At 49.3% G+C, this 25,504-nt stretch overlaps 2 protein-coding genes across 9 annotated transcripts; one reads left to right on the forward strand and one right to left on the reverse strand.

Annotated features, from left to right (window-relative positions):
* Window positions 1–24: 24 nt before the first annotated feature.
* Window positions 25–11,025, reverse strand: ZNF646 (zinc finger protein 646). Of its 4 annotated transcripts, XM_069084622.1 has the most exons (6): window positions 10,407–10,513; window positions 9,770–9,876; window positions 9,500–9,595; window positions 8,820–8,883; window positions 2,652–8,268; window positions 25–723 (listed from the first exon to the last, which is right to left on the reverse strand). In XM_069084622.1, exons 5-6 carry the CDS (start codon window positions 8,179–8,181, stop codon window positions 659–661), a joined length of 5,595 nt encoding a protein of 1,864 aa, XP_068940723.1. In that variant the 5' UTR covers window positions 8,182–8,268; window positions 8,820–8,883; window positions 9,500–9,595; window positions 9,770–9,876; window positions 10,407–10,513; the 3' UTR covers window positions 25–658. The 4 variants fall into 4 exon arrangements, with proteins under 4 accessions (XP_068940723.1, XP_068940725.1, XP_068940724.1 ...); XM_069084624.1 differs by lacking the exons at window positions 9,500–9,595; window positions 9,770–9,876; window positions 10,407–10,513 and adding an exon at window positions 10,939–11,025; XM_069084623.1 differs by lacking the exons at window positions 9,500–9,595; window positions 10,407–10,513 and having other exon boundaries at window positions 9,770–10,402.
* Window positions 10,533–25,504, forward strand: ZNF668 (zinc finger protein 668). Of its 5 annotated transcripts, XM_069084628.1 has the most exons (4): window positions 11,079–11,185; window positions 21,472–21,609; window positions 22,538–23,215; window positions 23,978–25,504. In XM_069084628.1, exons 3-4 carry the CDS (start codon window positions 22,560–22,562, stop codon window positions 25,215–25,217), a joined length of 1,896 nt encoding a protein of 631 aa, XP_068940729.1. In that variant the 5' UTR covers window positions 11,079–11,185; window positions 21,472–21,609; window positions 22,538–22,559; the 3' UTR covers window positions 25,218–25,504. The 5 variants fall into 5 exon arrangements, 4 of the variants coding, with proteins under 4 accessions (XP_068940730.1, XP_068940727.1, XP_068940729.1 ...); XM_069084629.1 differs by lacking the exons at window positions 11,079–11,185; window positions 21,472–21,609 and adding an exon at window positions 10,533–10,652; XM_069084626.1 differs by lacking the exon at window positions 21,472–21,609 and having other exon boundaries at window positions 11,071–11,185.

Below are 25,504 nucleotides of genomic sequence, written 5' to 3' on the forward strand. Positions count from 1 at the left end.
AATTTCCTTTTTTTTTGGAGCAAATTTTCCCTTTTTTAAAACTTAAATAAAACCTTACAAAATAGACTTTAGAAAATAAGTTACAAATTGTAGCAAAAGGCTTTTCCCCCAAGGGAGAAATCTCGTTCCCTTCTCCCTCTCTGGGAGTCTAGATATCTCCCTTGAACCTATGCTTTGCCTCCCCTTCATTCTTAAGACTCCAAGGTTCCTCTGTCCTATATCTCTCTTTCTATGACCACACAGTAGACCTAGGGTCCTGGACGCTAAGGAAGAGAGGGGAAAAAAAGAACTCGGTACAGTCCTAATCCTTTCCTAAAAACTGGACAACCAGCATCCTGGAAAATCATCCCCATACAGCTGAAAATGGGAGCCAAAGAGAAATGGCAAAAGGGCAGAAACATCTTCTCCAGGGCTGGGATTTCCCCCTATCCTGGATCTTTCATTGGAAGGAAGGGGAAGAAAGCATCTCTAACCGTGTTCTATCCTGCCAAGTCTCCTGAGTTGTTCCCAAGAGGATGACAGGGGAGATCAGGATATCCAAACTCTCCTGAGTTAAAAGCAGAAATAAGAAGCCCAATGTCCCAGTCTTTGGGAGAAACAGTTCAGAGGGAGAAGCCAAGGTCTGGAGGCCACTGGAGTGAAGGGTCTAGGACCAAAGTCATGGGGGTGGATGGAGGGGAGATGAGAGATCCCCACCTCCTGCTGTAGATGACTGTGTGTCTCCTGAGGGGAGAAAGAGAGAAAGACATCAGGTCACTGGCTGAATGTAATATTTACACAGCTAAATAGAACTTTAAATCCTCAAGTATCTAAACCTCAGGGAAATGCTGGATTTTCTGTTGTTTTGTGAATCCAGATACAATGTCCTTCCAATTTTCTTAAGGTCACAAAAGCTTTTGCACCTGAAAGGATCATCTTTGTTTTCTGTCAGTTTTCCTTTTAAGAATCTCCCGAGGGCAGCTAGGTGGCACAGTGAATAGAGTACGAGCCCTGGAGTCAGAACGACCAGAGTTCAAATCCGACTTCAGACACTTAACACAAAAAAACCAGCGGTGTGACCTTGGGCAAGTCACTTAACCCCAATTGCCCTTCCTTCCTTCCAAAAAGCAACAAAACAACAAAAACTCCCCACCTTCCTAAGAACCACTCTGGTTTGAGAGGTCGGTGTGCAGGGATGCCTTGGCGTGTAAAAAGGAGATAGAGCCTGAGGTGGCTCAGCTGAGATGTAGGGAGGATACTCAGATGTGACACAGAATGGGTTTCATCAAAGCAAGAGAAAGCAACATTTTACAAGGTGAGGAGAGAACCAGATCTTTTGAGAATAAAAAAAAGCAGGCTAGAAGAACTGCCTAACTATTCTGCCTCAGTTTCCCCTCTGGTGTAAGAAGAAAAGGTTCGTTCTAGATCCACAATGTGTAGACTCCATTCCTGCTTCAGTTTTCTCTGTGGCAAACGGAAGAAACTCATATAAGCCTATAAGCCTATGGTGGGTGGAGGTACTTTATACTTTGATCCCCTTTGATAGAAGATGCAAAATGGGGGCTAATTATTGTTATTGCTTCAGTCAGGGCCAGCTTCAAAGAAGTAATTAACTGTGACTCAGCCCTGGAGCAAGAGGCAAGCTTGGGATTCAGAGGGAGGGGGAAGGATGACGGGGACTTGGAAAGAATTGAGAGCCTTGGAGAAAAACCAAACCAAACCACCTGACAGAGATCTGCTTCAAGGAAAAAGGATGCCTATATTTTAGGAGAAGGGCAGGTCCTAAGGGAAAAGAATAAGAAACAAACTGCTGGGGTGACATGGGAAATCAGGGCAAAAAAGCCAAGGACTGTGAAGTAGGGGGCTTAAAATGGTGTGGAAAGGTGGGAGGCCAGGTTCTCCAAGGCTCCAGGAGGGAAGTGAGGTAGAGAGAGGTGTTGGGAGAAATGTAAGTGCAATATGAGTGACCCAGCTCAATCAGCAGTGAAGCCATGCTGTCTAAACAATGGGGAATGGACATCCCTTCACTGCTTCCTTCTCTTGCTGCCTGCTCTTGAATGGGAAACAATTTGGGGATTTTCCAAAGTAAAAAGTTACTTGCATTGCTTTAGTCTACTTCCTTGTCACGTAGGAAGCGATTCCAGATTTGGCTAAGGTACAGAGCTTACTTCCAAAAGAAGAAACTTCCAACAGCAAAGGAACAGAGATCAATTCCAGCTGTGTCCTTACTTATAGCCATCCTGACCAGCCTCTTTTTTGAGCTCAAGGGGTTCTCTAAACCTGCTCTTCAACCCCGTCATAGCTCCTCTCTCCATCCTCCCCCAGGCCTTCCACCACACTGCATCACACCATTGCTTCCCAGAACTGAGCTATATGCCCATTACCCTACTAGAAGCTGGATAACTGGGCCCCCAGACCTTGACTCTCCCCCCCCACTCAATTCTTCTGCACCTCCAGAAAGCAAGGATTTCATAAGTGCTCTTTCTTACCTATGCCCAAGCATCTGAAACCTATAAACACCACTCATGATCTAAGTGTGCTGCTCCCCCCTTCACGACTTGGTTTTGGGGAAGGACTCTGACTTTCAAAGTTCCATCCCACCATGCCTCCCAAGACTTTTCACTTGTCCTCATAAGACCACCTCCCTTCTACCCCAACTCATGTTCTCCTACCAGTGCCAGTCATCGTCCACTCCTCGTTGTGTTGTTGCTGGTGCTGCAAGAAGCTGATTTGGCGACGGAAGCGGCGAGGGCAACGTGAGCAAGAGAAGGGTCCCTCTCGAGGGGCATGGACCCTCCTATGGCCTTCCAGTCGGGCTGCTGTCCGAAAGGCTTTGCCGCAGACTCCACAGCGATGGCGCTTAGGGTCTGTGTGTGTCCTCCCATGATTCTTGAGGGCCAACAGGTTAGGCAGTAGCTTGGGGCAGAGGGAGCAAGGATAAAGACCTGTGGCATGGGCTTTTTGGTGGTTCAGCAGGCTGCCAGCATGGCGATAAGAGCGCCCACATTGGGTACAACAGAAGGGACGCTCTTCTTCTGCAGCTTCTTTTAGCCCCACTTCTTTTGCCTCCTTCACAGCTATCTCGGACCCTGATATTTCTTTGGTGGCTCTATGGGTCTCCCCTTGCCCTGACATATACGTATCTTCCAGATCTCTTTTAGTCTCAACCTCTTGCCCATCAGTCTCCTCTGTCTGAGGTGGAGCCTCAGACTGGCCTTGACCCAAAGCATGGGCTCGCTGATGGCTGGTTAGCTCACGGGAGGCACGGAAAGCTTTTCCACAGTGAGGGCACTTGAAGCGGCGCGCTGCTGTGTGAATGCGACCATGGTTTTTGGCAGCCATGGGATTTGAAAACTCCTTAGAGCAGAGCTGACAGTGGTAACGGCCCGTTTTGTGGGTATTGCGGTGGTTTAGAAGACTGCCTGCATGCCGGTAGGTCTTGCCACACTGTCCACAGCAGAAAGGGCGGGGTTCTAGCTGGGACTGAGAGCTGCTATCTTGGTCCTGGGTCTGCCCACTATCCCAGCCTTCTAAGCTATTTGGATCTGGTTCGCTGGGTTGACTATCTTCCTGCCGGCATGGACTCCCAAACCCACAGTCACTAGAGCTAGTGTGTTTTTGGCTACCTGGTTTGGTCACTGGTATCTCATTAATAAGCCACCCATCTGTTTTTCCAGTGATCCAGGACAATGGCTCTCCACTGCCTTCCTGACCTCCTGATAATCCACTGGGGCCCTGACCTAATTCTTCTGTGCCCTTAGCTTGGTTATCAACCTGAGCTACAAGTTCATACTCACACGATCTTCCTTCTAGTTCACTGATATCTGCTTGACTCTCATCTCTAACAGTTGTTTGGCTGAGTACTTTAATTACATCTAGTTCCCTCTTACTTGTCTCCTCATGTTCCCTTAGATGCCTCTCCAGAGATGCCCGTCTAGGGAAACTTCGACTACAAAGGGCACAGCGCACAGCTACCCGAGGTCCACCCCCATGCCTTGCCCTTCCTGTCCGTCGCCTCCGGCTCTCTGAATGTAGACGCTGGTGGTTCTTTAGTGCCATACGGTTTGAATAGGTTTTAGGGCAGGTTAGACAGCTGTACTGCCCTATCTCATGACTTCGCCGATGGTTCAGGAGGCTTCCAGCATGCCGATAAGTCCTCCCACACTGCCCACAACGGAAAGGTCGTTCATCTCGTGGTAGTGAGGTTGCTTTTGGCAGCAGTTTTCGAGCTCCTCCAGAATTGCCATTTCGAGGCTCCCCATGGACCCGCTGATGGTTAGCCAGCTGTTTTCGCAACCGAAAGGCTTTGCCACATTCTCCACAATGAAACCGACGGGGTTCAGCATGGATACGCCGATGGTTCTTGAGAGCCATGAGATTAGAGAAACCTTTGGAGCAGGCCTGGCAGCCAAAGTGTCCTGTTTGATGACTCTGTCGATGGTTGATGAGGCTACCAGCATGTTTATATGTCCGACCACACAATTCACAGCCAAAGGGACGATCCATACTGGCCTCCTTCTCTGAATTCCCCTCTTCTTTGCTACTGTCTTTTAGTGGCACTTCCTCCTCCTTCACAGTGGTCTCCTCTGGCTCTTTCTTAATGGGTATGTCTTCCACTGCTTTCTCTTTGAGTTCTTTCTGCAGCTCTTCTGATGGCATATGAGATGGCCCTTCTTCTGCTGCCTTCTGTGTTTCCTTGCTTTCTACTATAGGGATGACCCCTAACTGGGGTTCTGCCCCTTTGCAACGGGGATGATTACGCAAGTGATTTCGGTAGGCAGCCAAATTAGGATATCTTCGGGCACAGATGGGACAGGCAAAGTCTCCTGTCTGATGAGTCTTACGGTGGTTTACCAGGCTCCCACCATGGCGATAGGTCTTACCACACTGACTACATTGAAAGGGACGAGGCTGGGCAGGAGAGAGGGCCTCAGGAACAGCTTCTACACTGGTACCGTCTATCTCTAATACAGAAATTGTGTCCACAGTCTCTACAGCTTCCATACTGTCTCTGGACACAGGGTCCAAACACTCCCCAGGAATAGGGCCTGTGTCATCTTGAGAGATAGAGTCCACAGTGCTTTCAGATATATCACCCATAGTTGTCTCTGAGATTCCATTCTCCTCTACCATGTCTGTGGGAGTCGCATCCATTTCATCTATAGAAATATTCCCTAGACTCTGATGGTGGCGCTCCAGACTTCCTAGGTCATCATATGTCTGGCCACAGCAGGCACAGATGTGCCCATAGCCAGCCCCATCCAGCCCCTCTACCTCTCGCTGTAGTTGGTTTAGTAGCTCTGCTTCTGAGAGTTGCAAGGGAGTGGAGTTAGAGCCCAATGCCTCTTCCTCTTCATCCTCAGAAGAACCCTGGCTCTCACCAGGGGAATCATGGGCCTGACTTCTATGCTGCCTATAATCTGCTCGCCCAGGGAAGATCATGCCACAGAGGCAACAAAGAAAAGGTTGCCCTGATGTGGCTTCTCCTGGTCCATGGTTCTGAAAATGGCGGCGTAGGGCAGGGAGTGAGTCAAATTCTTTAGGACAGAGTGAACACTGATAGATGCCCGGTGGGTGGCAAGGTCGATGGTTCAGTAAGCCAGCTGTATGGTGGAAAGATCGCCCACAGTCATGACATGTGTGGTGGCCAGAGGTCCGCCAGCCATTGAGAGCCTCAGGGCCATGGGAAATGGCATCACACATACTCTCCTGTTTAAGTTCCCCTTCTACCAAAGCTGGAGTGTCCCCACTCCCTTCCTTATTGCCTGTTGTTACTAGGTCCCCAAGGAAACAGGACTCCTTCCCTTCCAGTCCTTCTTCGTTGCTTTTGCCCTCTTCATTACTCTGGAAGCAGGCCTCATTTCTTTCTAGCCTACATTTGTCTCTCTCAATATCACCCTGAAAAAAGTTCTCAATGCTTTCCAACTTGCCATTGGCCATATTAACTCCATTCACTTTCACATCTTTATGAAAGTCAATTTTCTCTTTTTCTTCCTCTTTCACAACCAAATCCTTGTCCTGGTAGTCTTCTGGTGAAGAGTCATTTCTATCTGTTACCACTACTCCACTGCTGCTCTCATCCATGATCCCAGCACCCTGCCGCTGGTGCCTCCTGCTCCGTCTCCGACTATGACGTCGTAAGTGGCTCTTCATGGCTGCCACAGTATGGAAGTGCTTAGCACATGTCCCACAGCCAAAGTCACCTGTCTGGTGGGTCTGTCTATGGTTGATGAGACTCCCTGAATGTCGATAAGTCTTCCCACAGTCTCTACAGGAATAGGCCCTTGGAGGCGACTCTAATGACTCAGCTCTATTACCTTCCCCTTCTTGATGGCTTTGGCCATGTTGTTTTAAGCTTTGTACATCATCAAAAAGCATCCCACAAAGACCACATATTTGTGCCACTGCTACGTCTACTTCTGGATGGCTATCCATCGTGTCTTCTTCACTAGGATCTTCTTTCCCTTGGGCTGCTTGTTGTTCCTTCTCTTCAGGGCAATCCTCTTGATTAGGGATAGAACCCTCTCTTTCTAGGCCTGATGTGATACCCTCTCCCTCCTGACTCTGTGGTTCCTCTCTCCCTTGACTCCCACTGTGACGTGCTGCCTTAAAATGTACCCTCACATGATTGCGGAGGGCCATGAGGTTTGGATACTGGCGGGGGCACAGGGAACACTGATATTCACCAGTCTGATGGCTGTGTCGGTGGTTTACCAAGCTTCCCCGGTGACGGTAAGCCCGCCCACACTCATTGCATTTATAGGGGCGATGGTCTGTGGTAGTAGTTGGAGTAGCAGGATTCTCTTCTTCCTCTGGGTCAGCCTCTTGTGGTGGTGGTGCCATCAGGGTAGGTAGTGGTGTGGGAGGGGGCGGTTGATGATGCTCCTCCTCCCCCCCACTACGACGAGTTTTAAGGTGAGCCCGCAAATGATTTTTGAGGGCTGCAGCATTGAACAGCTGCTTTGGACACACTGGGCAGGGATAGACACCAGTCTCATGACTCTTCCGGTGATTGATAAGGCTCCCAGCATGTCGGTAAGTACGACCACAATCAGCACATCGGAAAGGCCTATATTCTTCTACTCCACTCTCATTAAGCTCCCCAGCATCAAGCTCTCTAGAAGTGTTGAACTCCCCAGAAGCATTAAGGTCCTTGGTACCATGAAGCTGATCTTTATCATGACCACTTTCTCTATGGCCATTGGCAGATGGCTCTCCTTTTTCTTCCCACAGTAGTTCCTTCCCTTCTCCCTCATGGGCTTGTTGGTGTCCCAACAACTCACTAGGTAGCCGGAAAGCCCGGGGGCATCGAGGACACCGGTAAGGCCTATACTGAGCATGTAACCTAGAATGATTCTTTAGGGCCATAAGGTTAGAAAACTCCTTGAAGCATATGGCACAGGGGTAAACACCTAGGGCATGGCTCTGACGATGGTTGGTTAGGCTTCCAGCATGTTTATAGGCTTTACCACATTGTCCACACTTATATCGACGTTCATCTTCAGCAGGGGGGGACTGAGGTGGTCTCTCATTCCCTGTAAAATCCACCATGGATTCAGCTAAGTACTGCTCTAAATTGCTAAGAAGGCTATTGGCTGGGGCAGGAAGAGCATGGCCCTCTGTGGAACCTGATGTATTTCCCCATCCCTCTGTACTCTCCTTAGAATCTGTCCTGTTCTCCCAATCATCCTTGTGTTCGGGTGGCTTTTCCCAGGTACCAGAGGCCTCTCTAGGATCAGGCCCAGCCTCCCATACATGTATACTTTGTCCATGGCCTGCCTGGTTGTTCCAGTTTTCTCCAGGACCAGGCATACCCCCCCAAATGTCAGTGGCAGTCATCTGACCCTGGCTATATGATGTGGCCTCTTTGTGACGGGGGGGCCTGTGCCTCCTGCGGCCCTCAGGGGCATGAGTCCTCAGGTGACTCTTGAGGGCCATAGGATTGGAGAAGTCCTTGTTACATGTGGTACAAGGAAAACGGCCAATCTCATGGGTCCGTCGATGATTGACCAGACTACCTGCATGACGGTAACCCCGCCCACACTGTACACATCGGTATGGCCGAGGGATCCCATCAGCCTCGTCACCATTCCTGCTTGGAGGTGAATGATGTAGCAGCTCACGGTGACGTGCCAGTTCTGGGAGGCTGGGGAAATGACGCTGACAATCAGGGCAGCTGATCAAGGCAGGGGTATCCTCCATGAGGTGGCAAGGCAAACTGCAGAGTGCTCAGGAAACACAGTCAGATGATAAGAGCATCTTCTTACTCTGGAGAAGCAGCAAAAAGGACTAGAACATGAAAAAAGGAAGTATTAAGAAAAGAATTGAGAATGTAACTCACTGCCTAAGTTAGCTTGTTCATTAGGAAGTATATGAGAAACTTACTTCAGGTCCTGCATTAAAGTCCTAATTTCATCTAATCAAATAGAACCCTACCATCTCAATTTTCCCCAGAGGAAAACAGAGATGGGACAAGTGAGAACTGAGATACTGCATTAAAATCAAATGTTTCCCTGAATCAAAGGCAGAAATTTTTCTGTTATCTTTTATCTGTTCTGACCCTCAAAGTTCAACACTGAGACTCCTTAACTGCAGCTGGTATCACAACTCAAAGAACCCTTTCCTTTTTCCTTTAATACCCTCCCAGACCGAATCTAATTGTCCTTGGTGTTCCCCATCACCCCCTTATATATCTAAAATAAGAAACCATCTTTCTCCTGACACAATGGTTTTTATTTCTTTCAGTTTTTCTCTCTCTAAAGCCTCTGGTTAAGAATAAAGTTCACTTTTTGCCACCCAAGCTAAAATCATTATTTGAGATATAGTCACACTAATAATACCTTGTGTGGGCTGCTGAGGATCCAAGTCTGAGCCTCTGTCTATCACTATTCTCCAGTTGAGGATCTGTTAGGCAAAAAAATCAGGACTCACTGTTCAGGTAAAGACTAGCCTCTTTAAGTTCCCTATATTCTCTACTTTCTTCTTAACCATTTTACTACTCTAGCCTATTTTGCCCACCCCACCCCCAATATTTCCCCTTCCTTCTTTTACTCTTGATCCTTTGCTAATCATGTACTCCTACCTAGTTTCCCATCTAATAAACAACTCAGTTATAAAAAAAAAAAAGCTTTTGAGTTCACATATCCCTTTTCATATTATCCTCACAATAACTCTGTAAAGTAGGGAGAACAGATTTTATCACTTCCTCCTATATTACAGATGAAGACTTGGCTAAGTACATACAGTTGAGTAAGTGGCAAACTTAGAGAGTCCTGAACCTCCTGATTCCTAGTGGAATCTTCCTTTCACTAGAACCAGGTGGTTCCCAACTTCCCCCCTGTTCTTGTATCACCTCTTCCAGCTTTCTTATCTCCCTGCATCTATTCCCCTCTTCCTCAGTCATCCTATTACTGTCCTCCTCTTTCTTCATTCCTCTAGATCGCTTTCTCTCCCACACTCCAAGTCTTGGTGGTCACCATGTACTTCACAACAACACGCACAAACACACACGTACACACACCTCTGACTTCAGCCCTGCCTCTGCTTCTGGCTGCCCCAAGCAGACTCCACAGGCCTGCTCTTCTCTCAGGTCAATCTCGGCATTCAGAGGAGACAACTTGAAATGGACACAAGAATGTTCCACTTTCTCTATGGGGCCTGCAGACCACCCCCTCCCCCCCACTCTCCCCCACGAAGCCAATACTGACCTCTTCCGGCCTCCCACTAGCCCCAACCCCTTCGGTGCCCCCCCACCCCCCCTTCAGGCCCTCAGTCCCCTCCCCTCCCTCACCTCGCCTCCCTGGGGGCGGGGAGAGGACGCTGGTCCCTTTCTGAGATCCCTGCCTCCAGCTCGCCAGTAGATTGGGAGGGGCCCAAAGTCCTTCGTTTCCCTAGGGACTGAGAGTTAAATTGGGGGTGGGGGTGGGGAGGGAATTCCCGGGATGTGGAAGACGACAACCAGGTTGCGTTCGTTCGTACAGGGCAACGGTCGAACGGGACTGGGGGAGGGCTGGGGGGTCCAAGTCTCACGAAGGCTGGTGGGCCGTTCGCGCGTGCGCACAATGAAGCCCACTACTTCTCCTCCTCCCCCAGAATTCCCCCCCCCAACCGCCAAAGAGCTCTTCGATGTAGGGAGGGGATGGGGGAGGGGGAGGAGAAGAGTAGTCAGTCGCCCGATGCCCACTCAAGTTCCCCCCCCCAGGGGGGGGGGGGGGAAAGGGACTCTCGCCCACGCGCAAGCGCGCTCGGGCCAGGAAGCCAAGGAAGGAGAGGAAGGGAAAGTGGGGAGGGAAAAGGGAAGGGGAAGGAGGGGGAAAGGAAAGGGAGCTCAGCTGGCACGAGCCCGAGGTCTCCCCCGGCTCCGCGGACACTTCCTATTGTTACTAGGAAACAGGAAGTGTTCTCCCCGCAAAGCCTTCCCAACTAACCTCCGCCAAACCCGCCCCGGTAGCACTTTCCCTTCTTTTCAGCCCGCCCAATGAGACCTCTCCGTTTCTGATGTCAGGGAACGGTATCCAAGGCACAATACGAGCCCCGCCCACATCGCTAGGCACATTTCCGTTTGTCCAATGACTGTTAAACTGCACATCCGGTAGGGTACAGCTAAACTAGTTCCCGCCATACATTTCTCTAGGAACGGCAAATGATCGCCCCTGTTACACGCTACAGGTCAGGTGGGTTTTACACAAATGGCTCTCTCGACTGAAAGCTGGTGATACTTCTTATAGGCCCCCCGCCTCGGTTAGTTATTTTCCTCTTCCGGTGACGTTAGCTTCTAAGTGTTAGATGACAGAAATAGTCACCGGAAGTGCGGCTTCCTTCAAGTCCTTGAGGGTGCTTCTCCTAAATCTTTCCCCACCCAATGACAGCTGAGGAGATTCGCTCTGTCCTCGACTTCACTTCCGAGGGTTTTACCCACAAACGAACATCTTTTCTAACGCCCCGATACTGCTTCCGAACCTTCTCTGATTTCATTTCCGTCAGTCCCCGCCTTCTCTGAGTCAAATACGTTTTCCACCCTCTTGCTCTCTGTGGGGCTCCGCCTAAACCCTTCCCCCTCCCTCATAGCGGGAGAATACCCCCACTTCCGGTGCCTTGCTCTCCTCCCACCTCCCCCGCTGGGTCCTAGCGGCAGCCCTATTTCTAGCGGGAGCCCGGCTCTGTCCTCTGGAGCTACTGCAGCCGAGAGCACGTCAGGCTCCCCCAGGTAAGAGCCGTGAGTGCGACCCTGGAACACGCACCGTGCAACTTGGGTCGTGGAAGTCCCGTTGGTTCGGGACGCCATAGATGGACTCAGTTTTCCCATCCGTAAAATGGGAGGGGGTATGTGTGTTTGTATAGACCAGATGCTTTTTCACGGTCCATTGAGGTCTGACATTTTGTTGACGGGACGCTCCCTTGGCCCTGGGCCCCGAGGCTGGTCAAGCCCTTGACACCCCGCCTCCCCCTTTTCATTCATTCACACACCCCTATTCCTCGTCTAGGCAGTGTCCCGGGATTACCATTGCTCCCGCCGCTGAGCCCCGGCCCAGCATGGTCCTAGAGACCGCCATTTTGCAGGCCTTTGTGCGGCACGGCACGACCCGGCGGCTCCTTGGGCTTCCCAGCCCTGTGCCAGACCCGGGGGCAAGGCTCACTGCACGCTGCTCTCCCCTTCGCTCCTGGACTCGGCGTGTTGGGGAGCAGGGGCCGGACGTTTTATCTGTCCCCGGTCCTAGTGACCGCCATTTTATAGGCCTCTCTTTTGTCCCAGGAATTGCATCCGCCAGCGTCCCCTGGCCGCTCCCTCCCTTCCCTCCCGCGTTCTTCCGTGACTCGGCCCCCAGCACACTGGAGCTCTCCGGCGCCCGCCTCTCCTAAATCTCCCTCGGGCGAGGCTGGGGAAGGCTTTGCCTTCTCCGCGGCCGCCCCTCCCCCCGGTCCTAAAGACCGCCATCTTGCCCGTCTTTGTCCCTTAGCCTCGCGGCCTCCCGCAGCGCTGCCGGGGTGACCTCCGTGCCGCTCCCTGCGCCTCCTCTCGCGGACCCCAGTTTCTCCCTCTTCTGCTCCCACAGACCCCTCGTTCCCGATCGCAGCATCGGCCCGCGTTAGCGCCGGGCGGGGAATGGGAGGTCGCGGGCGCGTAGAGCTGGAAGGGACCTTTAGGGGCGGTCCGTCCATTTTTGCAGATGAAGGAACTGAGGCACCATTAACCCACCCTCCTCCACCGCCCCATTTATACAGATGAGGAAATTGAGGCCCTGGCCGAGAGAAGGGACTCAGACAAGGTCACGCGGCGCGGTCCGTGACGGAGCCACGACTTCGTGAGGTGTAGTGTCGGTCGTAAGCTCTGGATTCGAATTCCAACCCTGGGATTGTACAATGAAGGGAGTGAACTCGATTTCTTTATGTCCCTCTCAGCTTTAAACATTAAAACCCAAACCGTGGATAATCTCTTACTCCTCAGCCCCCTCCGCGGAGGCCCCGGGGGGGGGGGGCCGTTAGCTGGCCAGGAGAGGAACCGTCCCCCCTCCCCCACCCTTTCCCGAGGCCGCAGCTGCTGCTGGGCGCTTCCTTTTTAAACTGCCCTCGCTGCTGGCCCCGGCCCCGCCTCCCGCCGCCCCGCCCGGCCCCGCCCATTTCCGCGGCCACCGCCCCGGGATGCGCTCCCTTGGTCCTAGAGCCGGACGCCTAGGTCTCCACCGAGACCTGTCCCCGCCAGTCGGGGTCGGGTTTGGGGCTCAGAGCGATGTTACTTATGCCTTCCCTGGGTCCTAGAGCCCAACCTTGCAGGGGGGTGGGGGGAGCTTCTCCTTGGACCTTTCCCAGCTCGGGTGGGAAGGTGTGGCCGGGTCAGCTGGGCAGGGGCAGGACTCGTTCTGGGTTTTGGGGACGCCCCCTGCGCCCCGAAAGCTCCGCGCCGGACCCCGGGGAGAACTTTGGAATTTCTGGCCGCTGCTCTGCCCGAAACTGCTCAAAGAGAATTATTCGCAGATGATTCTTGATGGGAAAATTCGTTTCTGTTCATCTAAAGCCCCTGCCTGGGGGTTCCTGCAGAGTCATTGGCTTCAAGGCCACTCGGAACCTTGGTGATGGTTCAGTTCCGAGGCGCCAGACAAGTCTCGATTTCCTGTTGAGCCTGAAGCTCTCGGAGGGCCCTTTGGGCTTTAAATCCGTGACCAGTGATGATGAGATAAAAAGGAACGAGCCGGGTGAGCCAGGCAGAGAGTAGCAGAACTGGCATCTCTTCTGCCAAGTCCTGGATACAGGGGCCGGGGTGGGCAGCAAGGCAGGCAAACAGGCGTCTGGAGCTTGCTGCCCTCCTTCCCCCCGAAATAGCCCCAAGACCATGGTCATCCTTTCCAGCGGCCTTCTTTCCCATCCTTATCTTTACCGAATTCTCTTTTTGCCTAGTCACAGAGGAAACTGTAAGATATCATAGAAAACAAATCATCCCTGTCCTTGACTAAAGGTGTGAAGTTGGTGAAGTCACTGAACCTATCTCGGCCTCAGTTTCCTCATCTGTAAGGTAAAAAGGTTAGGCTAAAGCAGGGTGGGCAGCCTGTGGCCTTGAGGCCACATGTGGCTTTCTAGATCCTTAAGTTCAGCCTTTTGACTGAATCCAGCTTTTACAGAACACATCCTTTAAAGGGTAAAATTTGGATTCAATCAGAAAGGTCCAACTTAAGGATGAAGGCCGCTGTGGCCTCAAGACCACAGGTTCCCCACCCCTGGACTACATCTTTGAAGTGCCTTGTAGACCTAAATTATATATTTCTTCAGTTAACATAATGTACAAAGGTAGGCAGTCAAGATACAAAAAAAAAAAAACCCAAACCCAGCTCAGTACTCCAAAGGGCTCATTCTTCATCACTTCTCCCCCAACACTCAGGGCCCCCACTCTCACCTTGCATCCTGTTTAATTTTTCTTCTCTTTAACATATGTGCCTTAGTCTAAGCCATTCACTTACTCCAGCACTGCCAAAATTGTCCATGAGTGAATCATAGGATTTTAATCCTGGAAGGGAAGAGCTAATTTAGCCCAAACCTTTTATTTTACAGATGATTTAACTAAAGCCCAGAGAAAGAGAAAGTTTTGCTTTACTATGATAAATATATATAAATCAAGAAATCACTGAGAACCTGTTTGGGCAAGGCACTATTCTTGGGACATACAAGAGGAAAGAAAAAGAGTCCTGGCCTTCGGTGGTCTTGGTCTGGTGAGGAAAGCTAGAAACATAAACCTTAAAGTAGTGATAACAATGCAGCTCCTTAAAGCATTGTAATGCGTCATAAAGCTTTTCCTTTACAGTAGTTCTGTAAAGGTAGTAGAAATGTTATTCTCATCTTTATAGATAAGGAAATTGAGTCCCAGAGAGGTCAAGGCATTTGCCCATCACATGACCTGTAAATGGCTGAGCCAAGATTTGGACCCAGGTTAACTGACTCAAAGTCTAGTGACTTTTGTGTTAATGATTGGTACACATTGGTAAGTGTTGTAACGGGAGAATTTATGGAGAAGGTAGGATTTATTCGAAGGGGGTGTGGGATTTGGACAACTTATAAACCTATCTGAATAATCCTAGGGGGATCAGAGTAGGGAATGGGATAGGCAATATAGGCATCTCCCTAGGGTATAACAAATGGGGGAAGGGTGGCAGAGCCTTGAAATGAGGGACTCTTTATAAAGGTGCATGTTATTAATACTAGGAAATCGATGGAGTCTTTGTACATGTGTTACCCTAAAGACTTAAAGCCTAGGGGCGTGAGGCAGGGTGAACATATGCCTTCCATCCCTGTTCTGAAGAAGGGAAGGGTTTGGAACTAGAAAGTACTAAGGGATTACTTGGAGTTAAATGTGGAAAATTTAATTTAGACCAAACTGGGGAATAGGTGCTGAGGATGAAAGTAATTGAAGTTACTTAAACTTTACCTTCTAAACAGTGGGGAACAATTGAAGGCTTTTGAGCAAGGGAGTGACGTGAAACTGGTATTTAGGAATATGAATTTGGAAGGAATGGACAAGGATGGACTTGAGGTTCAGCATGACCCAAAAGCCTTGGATTCTCTTATAGTTGAAAATGGTCTTATGGGTGTTGGAGCCTTTATAAACCACCTGGCTGAACAAACCCCACTCATGGTGTTTGGAAAAGAGGATTCAGGGGACCCTTCCCAGCTGTGGTGATTAAGTTTTTCCAGTCCTTTTCCTCTCTCAGCTGCAAAACCAGCTACCCAAAAGCTCTAAATGGGATCTACCATAATCCCATCCCCTTGCCTTCCTATCCCTCAATCCTCTTCTTCTCATCCCAGCTAAGCTGATAATGAAATAAACCGGGTTTGTTAGCAGCAGCTGCCAATCTCATTTGTTTATCCTTTGATCCTATGTAGGGCTCAACTGCCTGGCCTGCCCCTGAAGAGATGGGTGCCAGAGCTCCAGGAAGAAGGGGGAGGAGATGGGGTGAAGAATATGAAGCAGCCAAATTGCCCCTTTTCCATTCACTTCTACTCTTTCCTGTGGCCAGTGATTCATTCAAATAGTAAACCTGTAGGGAGGAAGCCGCTACTATGTGCCCAGTGCTGACCTGAGTGTATGGAAGGACATAAATATGAGGACCACCTACAGGAATGTCGAGTATATTGTCCTGAAAAAGACAACCATCATGTGGACGAGGACAAACTTTTCAACATAGTTCCAGAGAGCAGAGCTAGAATCAGTGGGTGAAAATTTGTGTAAATGGTAATAGAGATTAGCGGAGGTGGAGATTGGCTTGGACAGTGGCATTTAAAGAATTTTTTTTTGCAGGGGGGAAGACAGGGCAATTGGAGTTGTGTCTGAGGTCACATTTGAGCTCAGGTTCTCCTGACTCCAGGGCTGGCACTCTATTCACTGAACCACCTAGCGGCCCTAAAGAATTTCAGAGAGAGGTGGGTTTTTGATTTGGTCTTCAAGGAAGGTCAGAGTTTGCCTTGAAATCTAGCTCCTAGCACTGTGCCTGGCACACTGCACTGAGCACTCAGTGAATGAATACTTTTTGATTGAATTGAATGAAGAGGAGGAAAAAGTAGAATGGGGTATTTTCCAAAGGAAAACCCAGAGGCAGGTATGCCTGATACTTGTTCTGAGGAGAGTGGACTTTGATGAGTAAGCCCTGAGAAAGAAGGCTGATTACAGAAGATTCTGAATCCTTGTAAGCAAGCAATAGGGAGCCATGGGAAGCTTAGATCAGGGGCATAACATGAATATGCTAAACATGGGGTTTTAAGGAGTTTTAGGTGTTATTTCACAGAATATTCTTGTGTTTATCTCTGAGAAGACTTTTACTGCTCCTGCTAAATTCAGCCACTCTCAGCTCAGACCCTACCTTTCTAATACCTCTCTATTTCCTACCTGACTTTCCAGGGATCTTTTAGAGAGACCTTGGTTCCCCTCCCTCTTCTGTTCTGCTCCTAGGCAGAAGGTGGCTACCTCCATATCCATAGACAAGTACTGCCCTATCTCTTGTTCCCCCCCCTCTTCCCCTTACCCCAGCTCTGCCTGGAGGAAGCAAAGGGGGCAGGGGCTAGGTTGATGATGGTCTCCAGTCACCAGCTTCAATAGATTTGGCCTAATTTGTGGTGTAGAAAGAGAAATCATAGATTGTTAGAGCTGGGAGAGTTCATCTAATCTAATCTGTTCCTTTTATAGGAAAGGAAATTGAGGCTCAGAGGGGAGGTAAATCGTCCAAATGGTACACTGCAAATAAGCAGCAGAATTACAACTGGAATTCAGATCTCCTGACTCATATCATATTACCACTCAGTCATTCAGTGAGCCTGTGTGTCTGGCTGGAACAAACACATACACACTCACACATACACACACAACCACACACCCAATTGTCAATCTGGCACAAATGTGAGAGACAACTGTAGTATAATGGAGAGAGGACTCACTTTCCAGTTGGCTCCCAACTTGTCCCTTCTTAGCTGTGTTATATTGGGCAAATGACCTAAACCCTCTGAACCTGTTTCTTCATTTGGAAAAAGAGTTAATTCCTTCTCTGCCTGCTTCACAGGGGTGTACAAGAATCAAATTGTGTGTGTGTCTCTATATGTATATATAGCAGCTAGGTGGTGCAGTGGATAAAGTTCCCAGCCTAGAGTCAGGAAGATCTGAGTTCAAATGTAACCTCAGACTCTTTACTAGCTGTGTGTCCCTGGGCAAGTGACTGTGCCCTGTTTGCCTCAGTTTCCTCATCTGTCAACTGAACTGGAGAAGGAAATGGCCAACAATTCCTGTATCTTTGTCAAGAAAACCACAAATTGGGTTACGAAGAGTCAGACATGACTGAACAACAAAATGTGTGTGTGTGTGTGGCACTACAGAAGTCACAAAGCACTTAGTTGTTGTAACAATAGAGAATTCTGTCAGGAACACAGCTGGGAACCTCTGGACACTGATCAAACTTTATCACCACTTTCCACTTCTGGTTTTCCATGTGAGAACAAAATAATACATCAGAAGGAGCCTTGGAAGCATGGCTAGGACTAGTGATATCCTCTACATCAGTCCAAAGATCTTTTGGATTAAAAGATACTTCAGGTCGGGGGGAAGGTGGTTAAGAGAAGTAAACATCTAGATAAGGCAGTGTTTGAAAAAAGGCTTTGGTTTTCTAGTTCAGGGCTCAAGATAGAAGAATGGTCTCTTCTTGGTTAGGAATGGAAGACATATATAAGGATCACATATAAGGACACATATAACTACCAGTAAAAATATTTGCCTAGAGTTTTCCAGATTGTGAGAAATATTCATTTGGACCCCTACTCTATTCCAATCAGTATTAATCAATTTGATGCCATTCTATAGGAGTAGTGATGTATGTTAGGCCCCAGAGCTGTGAGCTGCAGATTATAAATTCACTTGTTTAATTATGGGAAACTAGAGGCCCTCCACCCTTGTTTTTCCTTGTCATGGTGACCAAGCCCAGCATAGCAGAGATGAGTCAGTTACATGGGAAGTCCCCCAAACTTATTTTTTTGTACATGGACCTTCTCTTCCAACATGAGCAGATGACCATTTTAGAACTTAGTGGAGATGCCCCATGCTTCACCCAACCAGAGCCCCCCACCCCTGCCCCTGACATGCCATTTCTAGCTGATGGATCATTTTTGGCTCTTAAAACAAGGTCTGTCAACCAGTGGGACCCCGTACTTTGTACAGCCCCTTTAAATCTAATATAAAACCTTAATGAACATAAAGCCCTGGAAGAAGGGGCATCTCAGATCCTGAGGAAGATCTGGGGATCTTCCTTCATTAGAGGGGACCTTTTAATAAAGTGCCATTGACTCAGAGCTCTACCTTAGTCTCTTTTATTGTGGGTTGGACAACTTTAGTCCCCACAAAATCTTATTAGGAAGTCTTTCCATTGGAAGTTTAGGACAGAGAAGACCCCTCACATACAGCCACTGGGGCAAGTACCACAATTAGCAGTGGACATGAGCTGGACAGTAAAGTACTTAAGGCCTCAGATATATATACACAAGGCGTACAGAATGGATAACAGTAAGCTCTGAGAGCAGGTAAATTTGGCCTCAGTGGGTATCAGTGGATTTGTTGGGGTTATAACTTCCATAAAATACCATAAAAACAGATAAGACAAAAGGGACAGTGGAATAATGTCATATATCAAGAAGATATGTATTGTGTGGAAATAGACAAAACCAGAAATGGGAGAGCATGGCAGAATTTGGTTGAGGATAAATGAAAGAAGAAACAAATGATAATTTGGTGAGTATTGCCAGCCATAAAGCAATGACCAACGTGCCTTCGTGGGGTAGGTGGGAGGAGCTTGGGAACAACACAGGACCCTCAGTGACTAGCTCAGACTTTAAAGAGGACAAAAGAGGGAAGCAAAGGTAGAGAAATGAGAATGAATGAAAAGGGTGGTAGATTTTTATGGGAAGGATAGGGACCCAGCACAATAAGTGTTAATGACAACAAAAAGGGCTTTTGTTTTTTAAACTATGTTGGGAGAGACAGCTAGACAACAGCTCATGGGAAAAGAACCTGGCTGCTTTAGTCACCTGCAGAGTTCCCTCAGAGTTATTGCTGTGACATGGTAACAACAAAAAAAAAGTTCAGTCATAAGCTTCATAGTGTCCATAAAGAGAGAGGTGACGAGTCTTCTGAACAATGCTTAGACCGCATCTGTAGTATGGTATTCAGTTCTGGGAACCACATTTTAGGAAGTATCATAAAAATCCATCCATAATAAGCATGTCTGACATGGGGCAGATAGAACAGTGAGAGAGGACTGGAAACCCTGTCATAAGGCTCAGCTGAAGAAACTAAAGAGGGCGTAGAAATTATTTTCAAGTGTTTTTCTTGCTTTGCCTCAGATAGATCAACTAGGTAAAGAGTTACATTGCAGAAGATTTTAATTCAACATACAGAACAACTTCCTAACCATTAGAGCTATCCTAAGGTATGTAGGGAGTTACCCATGTTTAGAAATTTTCAAGTGGGGGATGTTGTAGATAGGAATTTTTAATCAGTTATGGGTGAGATTAGATGACTTTGAAGGTCCCTTCCAATCAAGGTCTCTGGTTATATGAAATAGTTTAAAGTAGAATCAAGAGTTAGATGTACTTGGTGCCCATCATCCCATGAAGTCTGCCCTCTGTCACCTTTGCCTTACAAGATCTCTGCCCATGACTTTTTTTTTTTTTGCTTTTTTGGGGGGAGGGCAACTGGGGTTAAGTGACTTGCCCAAGGTCACATGGCTAGTTTTTGTGTTAAGTGTCTGAGGCCGAATTTGAACTCAGGTCCTCCAGACTCCAGGGCCAGTGTTCTGTTTACTGAGCCACGTAGCCACCCGGCCCATGACTTTTACCTACCAAGTCCATTGTCCTTTTCTTAGACTTTAATCTCCTCAATATTCCTGCAGTATTGGACACTTTTGACTAGTCCTTCCTTTAGGAAACCCCTCAGCTTCCTTGACACTGTATAATCCTTTTTAACTACTCTACTTTGTTGACCCATCAGCCTCCTTATGGATCTTCAGTATGTATCTTTGTCACGGCTCAGTCTTGAACTCTGCTCTTTTCTTGACACTCTTCATCCTTGGTGATCTCATCCCTTCACTGGTCATTTCTATGCAGATGACTATAGAGTCATAAGGCTTCACTGGTTATTTCTATGTAGATGACTCCCACCCAAATATATGTCTCTAGCCCGAAGTCTCTCCCCAGGTCCAGTCTTGCATTTCCAACTTCCTCTTGGATGAGATAATATAAGTAAAAAGCTTTGTAAGTCTTAAAGCATTCTATGAATGTCAGTTATCATAATTATATGTTCATGTTCTTGTAGCAGACTGTTATTCCCAAACAAACCCTGTGATCTTCCACCTCCAGATTTTTTTCAGGTTTCCTTAAGCCTAGAATATCTTCCCTCTCTCTTTTCACCACTTGAATTCCTACCCATCCCTTAAAACAGTCCAAAAGCTGTGAATACTTCCCTGATTCTCACCACCACTGCCCCCAAGCTAGCAATGATTTTGCCCCCTCAGTTCTTAAAAGGTTCTTGATAGCTTTTTAATGCAATAACCAGGTAATATAGTGATTTAGAATTAGTTGTCCCTGTGTGTGCCTCCACCCTCTTCTAGACTGCAAACTCCATGAGAAGGGACCTTGTCTTATCCAGCATTGTGCTCTGGGCACAAGGGGTATTTTAATGAGTGACTGAATGTTCCTGAAATTCTGCATGCCTAAAATGTAATTATTCTTCTGCCTCCCGGTTCCTGATTTCTCCCATTTCTGTCTGGGCTCTGTTCCCCCTTCCATTCTTGTAGATAATCAGGAAGCATGGGAGTTGGCTCTTACTCATTTCCCTTCCTAATCCCTATATCCAGTCTGTCACTAACTCTATTCATTCTTTCTTCAAAGTGATTTTTCCTTCTATTCATTACCATTACTTAACCAGTGTCTCATCACCTCACACCTAGATTACTGCAACATCCTTTTACCTGATCCCCCTGCCTTTGCTTTCCACCAGACTAGTGCCCCTGCATTTCTGCCTAGACTTGGTCACTCCTCTGCCCAGAAGGCTCCTCCTTCCTTGGTAAGATCACAGAGTCCAAAGGTGGTAGAGAGGGAAGGGAACTTAGAGGTCCTCTAGTGGAACCCCTTGATTTAATAGCTGGGGAAACTGAGAACCAAAGTCCCTTTGCCCAGGTCACACCGAGTTAGTGGTGAGAAACAGGAGGACTAAAACGTTCCAAGGAGAAACGTCTGAAACTAGCCCGGATGCTCTGGGATTAAGGAGCCTGCTTTTCTTCAGCTAAGCTGTTAATATTTCTCTTTGATTTCTTTGATAATAATACCCAGCCTCACTTTCTTAGACTTAAAAAAAAAAACCCTGTAACTTCTCTGTCATTTCCTATCATATCCATTTCACTTATGTTTAGAATTCAATTGTTTCCTAGGGGATGACTGTTACGACTTGCTCACCAAATTTTGCCCAAAATGATCTCTTAGGTCTCCTGCCCTAACACTCTACAAATGAAAAGAGTGTATGGTGTGTAGTGTTAAGAGTGCCGAAGACCTGAGTTTCAGCCCTGATTCTATTTGTTGCTGCTGAAGTGGCCTTGGCCCAGTTATATCCGGTATCTAAGTGTATGTTTCCTTCTTTGTTGAATTTGGGGGAGGAGGAGTGACTAAATGATCTCCAAAAGCCCTTCCCGTTCCAGATCATATGATCCTACTATATGCATAATGAAATAATCAGCAGACTGCATGGATTTGAATTGAGCCTTAAAAGGAGGGGTAGAATTTGGAACGGGGCATTCCAGTTACCCTCATTGAACTTCCTACCTGGTCCTTACTGGAAGCTGCTACCTTGGGTTAGCTTTCCCTCCTTTGGGTGGAATGGGGTAAAATATTCCCAAAGACTAATTGCCTCATTAAACAAAACTCCACCCGGTCTCTGAGGGAACCCAGTGACTTCCCAGGGGAGCAGGTAGGCTTAAGTGGCATCTTGGAGACTTAGCCCTGGATTCATAAAGGAAGTAATTATTGATAATTGAATTAATGCCTGCTAATGAAGACTCTTGGGGGGGGGGCAGAACTCCCCTGCCTGACATTCAAGGCCCTGCACAATATGGTGCCACTTTTCCAGTACTGTTTCCTACAGGACCAGAATCACAACTTATTCTTTCTTCTGTAGAGACGCTCCTGATTCAAGACCTCAATCAGCACCCAATTTTTCTCCTTTCTGATGCACAGTTGAAATGTGTCATTAAGTATTGTTTAGTGTGGTATAATTTTTTTTTACCTATGTGTCATCCCCTTATTAGACTGTAAATTCCTTGGGGGCAGCGCCCCAGCTGTGTAGTTGCTTAATAAATACTGATTAATTGGAAAGTGCTTGATTATCACAACTGTGTTATCCCCTCCAGTGACTGGGTTGTGAAACCCAAGCTCAAATAAATACCAGGAACTGTGGCGTTACCTGGGGGCAGAATCGCTTCTGGAATGGTTTTCCCAAAGGGGAGGAACTCCCCTTGGAAAGGTGCCTCTAATCTGTGCATTCTCTCCATTCCAGGAGAGGCTCTCCCTAAGCCCCCATGGAAGTGGAGCCGGGGGAAGCCCCGCCCCCCCACCCGGGCTACACCCGAGCCGGAAGACGATTCAAGTGCCTCTCCTGCTCCAAGACTTTCCCCAATGCCCCTCGGGCTGCCCGGCATGCTGCCACCCACGCCCCCAGTCCGAGCCCCAATCCTGATGAGAATGCTGCTGAGTGTGGGGATCCGGGAGCTCAGGCAGGGAACCCTGAGGGCCCAGGCAGTGGGGAGGATGGGGAGCCAGCTCCCAAGCCCCGGCCCTTTGCCTGCTCCCTGTGCCCCAAGGCATACAAAACGGCCCCAGAGCTGCGCAGCCACGGGCGCAGCCACACTGGGGAAAAGCCCTTCCCGTGCCCGGAGTGCGGCCGGCGCTTCATGCAGCCCGTGTGCCTGCGGGTGCACCTGGCGTCCCACACCGGTGAGCTGCCCTTCCGCTGTCCGCAGTGCCCCAAAGCCTATGGCACCCTGTCCAAGCTGAAGATCCACCAGCGCTGCCACACAGGGGAGCGGCCTTACTCCTGCGCAGACTGCGGCAAGTGCTTCGCAGACCCCTCTGTCTTCCGCAAGCACCGGCGCACCCACGCAGGTCTGAGGCCCTACGGCTGCCCACGCTGTGGCAAAGCCTATGCCGAGCTCAAGGACCTGCGCAACCACGAGAGGTGAGGGGGAGGGAGCACCAGTGTTGGACAGATGTTTCTGGGTTTTGATGGGTAAGAAGATTTAAACTGGTTCAGCGTAATCAGAAATGAGGCAGAATGAGGGAGGGAGGCTGACCTCAGATGGACGAAGGGGAAACTTGCTTGATAACCGTTGTCTAGGGGTGCTATAGTGGAGATTCCAGCTCTGGATTCCCTCAAAAGGCCTTTCCACATCTGAGAAGCTATAATTCAGTGAAAGGCTCTAGAGTAGGGATTCTTAACCTGAACCCCTTTTTAGGATTAAGTGGGGTCACTTAATCCTATATATTTTATGCATTTAAAAATGTTATTGAACACACTAGCCATGTGACTTTGGGCAAGTCACTTAACCCCAATTGCCCTCCAAAAAGCAAAAAAAACAAAAACAATGTTATTGAAAAGTGTCCATGACAAAAAAAAAGTTAAGAATTCCCATTCTAGAGTTTGGGTTATGGAAATTAGGGCCAAAACTTTCTAGTCAGAACTGAATCCCTCCTAACTGGTGCCAAGGAGAGCCCTGGGGGTTGGAAGCAAGGGGCTCAGAACCCCTGGGCCCTGGGGGGGGGGGCTCGAGGTGGGGAGGGAGGGGAGAAGCTCTGAATTCTGGTTGCAGAGGAGGGGAAGATGAGGCGGGCTGGCCTGAAAGGAGGAGTTGTGACCTCTGACAGGAACCTCACTGCTGTTGGGAAAGAGTGAGGCTGATGCGTGTCACCCTGGCATATTTATTTCCTTCTCCCTTTTCAGGTCTCACACAGGAGAACGCCCATTCCTCTGCTCTGAATGTGGCAAGAGCTTTTCCCGTTCTTCCTCACTCACCTGCCACCAGCGCATCCATGCTGCCCAGAAGCCCTACCGCTGCCCTGCCTGTGGGAAGGGCTTCACACAGCTCAGCTCCTACCAGAGCCATGAGCGCACCCACTCGGGGGAGAAACCCTTCCTGTGCCCACGCTGTGGTCGCATGTTCTCTGATCCATCTAGCTTTCGCCGCCACCAGCGGGCCCACGAGGGAGTCAAGCCCTATCGATGTGACAAGTGCAACAAGGACTTCCGCCAGCCAGCCGACTTAGCCATGCACCGGCGTGTGCACACCGGTGACCGACCATTCAAGTGCCCACAATGCGATAAGACTTTTGTGGCCTCTTGGGACCTGAAGCGACATGCCCTAGTCCACTCAGGCCAGCGGCCTTTCCGCTGTGAGGAATGTGGACGGGCCTTTGCAGAACGGGCCAGCCTTACCAAGCATGGTCGGGTCCATTCAGGTGAACGGCCCTTCCACTGTGCTGCCTGTGGCAAGTCCTTTGTGGTGTCCTCTAGCCTGAGGAAGCACGAGCGGACCCACCGAGGGGAGGTGGTGGGTGGCCTCACCACCCAGGAGCTGGTGGTAGGGGTCACGCTGCCTGCAGGGACTCCTGTGGAAGGGCCAGCACCACCTGGTACAGTGGCTCCCGGAGTGGGTGTGGAACTTGGGGAGCCGCAGGCGGGGCTTCTAGGGCTCCCCACAGAGTCAGGCAGGGTAGTAGCCTCCCAGTGGCAAGTGGTGGGCATGACCCTGGAGCAGGTGGAATTCAGGGAGTCTGGGGCTGGGGCAGGAGAGGCCCCAGCACCAGCAACAGAGGGTGAGAGTGAGGGCGGCCCTCCTGCCCAGGAGCAGCCCCCGGGTACTGGAGAAATGCCCCAGAACGTGTGTCGGGAGTGCAAGGAATCTTTCCCAACGGCAGTAGCTCTTCGGCGTCATGAGCGATCCCACCCAGCCCTGCGTCCATTCCCCTGCCCGCAGTGTGGGAAGGGCTTCCTGGACCGCGCAGGGTTACGAAAGCACAGCCGTACCCACAGTGCTGTCCGCCCCCATGCCTGTCCCCACTGCCCCAAGGCCTTCCTTAGTGCCAGTGACCTCCGCAAACATGAGCGCACTCATTCCACCTCCCAGCTTCCCCTTGAGCCACTGGTTGCCCTCTTGGGGATGCCAGAGGAAGGCGCAGCGTGAAAGCCCCCAGCAGCCTGCTTTCCACACCTCCTGGCTGCCCCCTCTCAGCTTCACTTCTTCCCTAGTATCCCAGCAGCCACTGCAATCTGGGGTTTCCTTCCTGTCCTGCAAATGTTTTGCCTTCTCATTCTCCTCTTAGCACTCTGTTAGCACTATCTTGGACTGAGAAGAGGCCTCATTCTCTGAAGAAGGGGAGGCTGGAAGGAAGGGATGTAGTGGTAGGAAGGGCAGACAGCCTGAGAGGCCAGCCCCAACACAGTGGCACTTATTAAAAGCTTTGGCTCTGA

The sequence above is a fragment of the Petaurus breviceps genome, unplaced genomic scaffold (assembly GCF_028583685.1).
Source record: "Petaurus breviceps papuanus isolate PSGF00001 unplaced genomic scaffold, PetGlider_PUasm1.0 175, whole genome shotgun sequence".
Taxonomy (NCBI): Eukaryota; Metazoa; Chordata; class Mammalia; order Diprotodontia; family Petauridae; genus Petaurus; species Petaurus breviceps.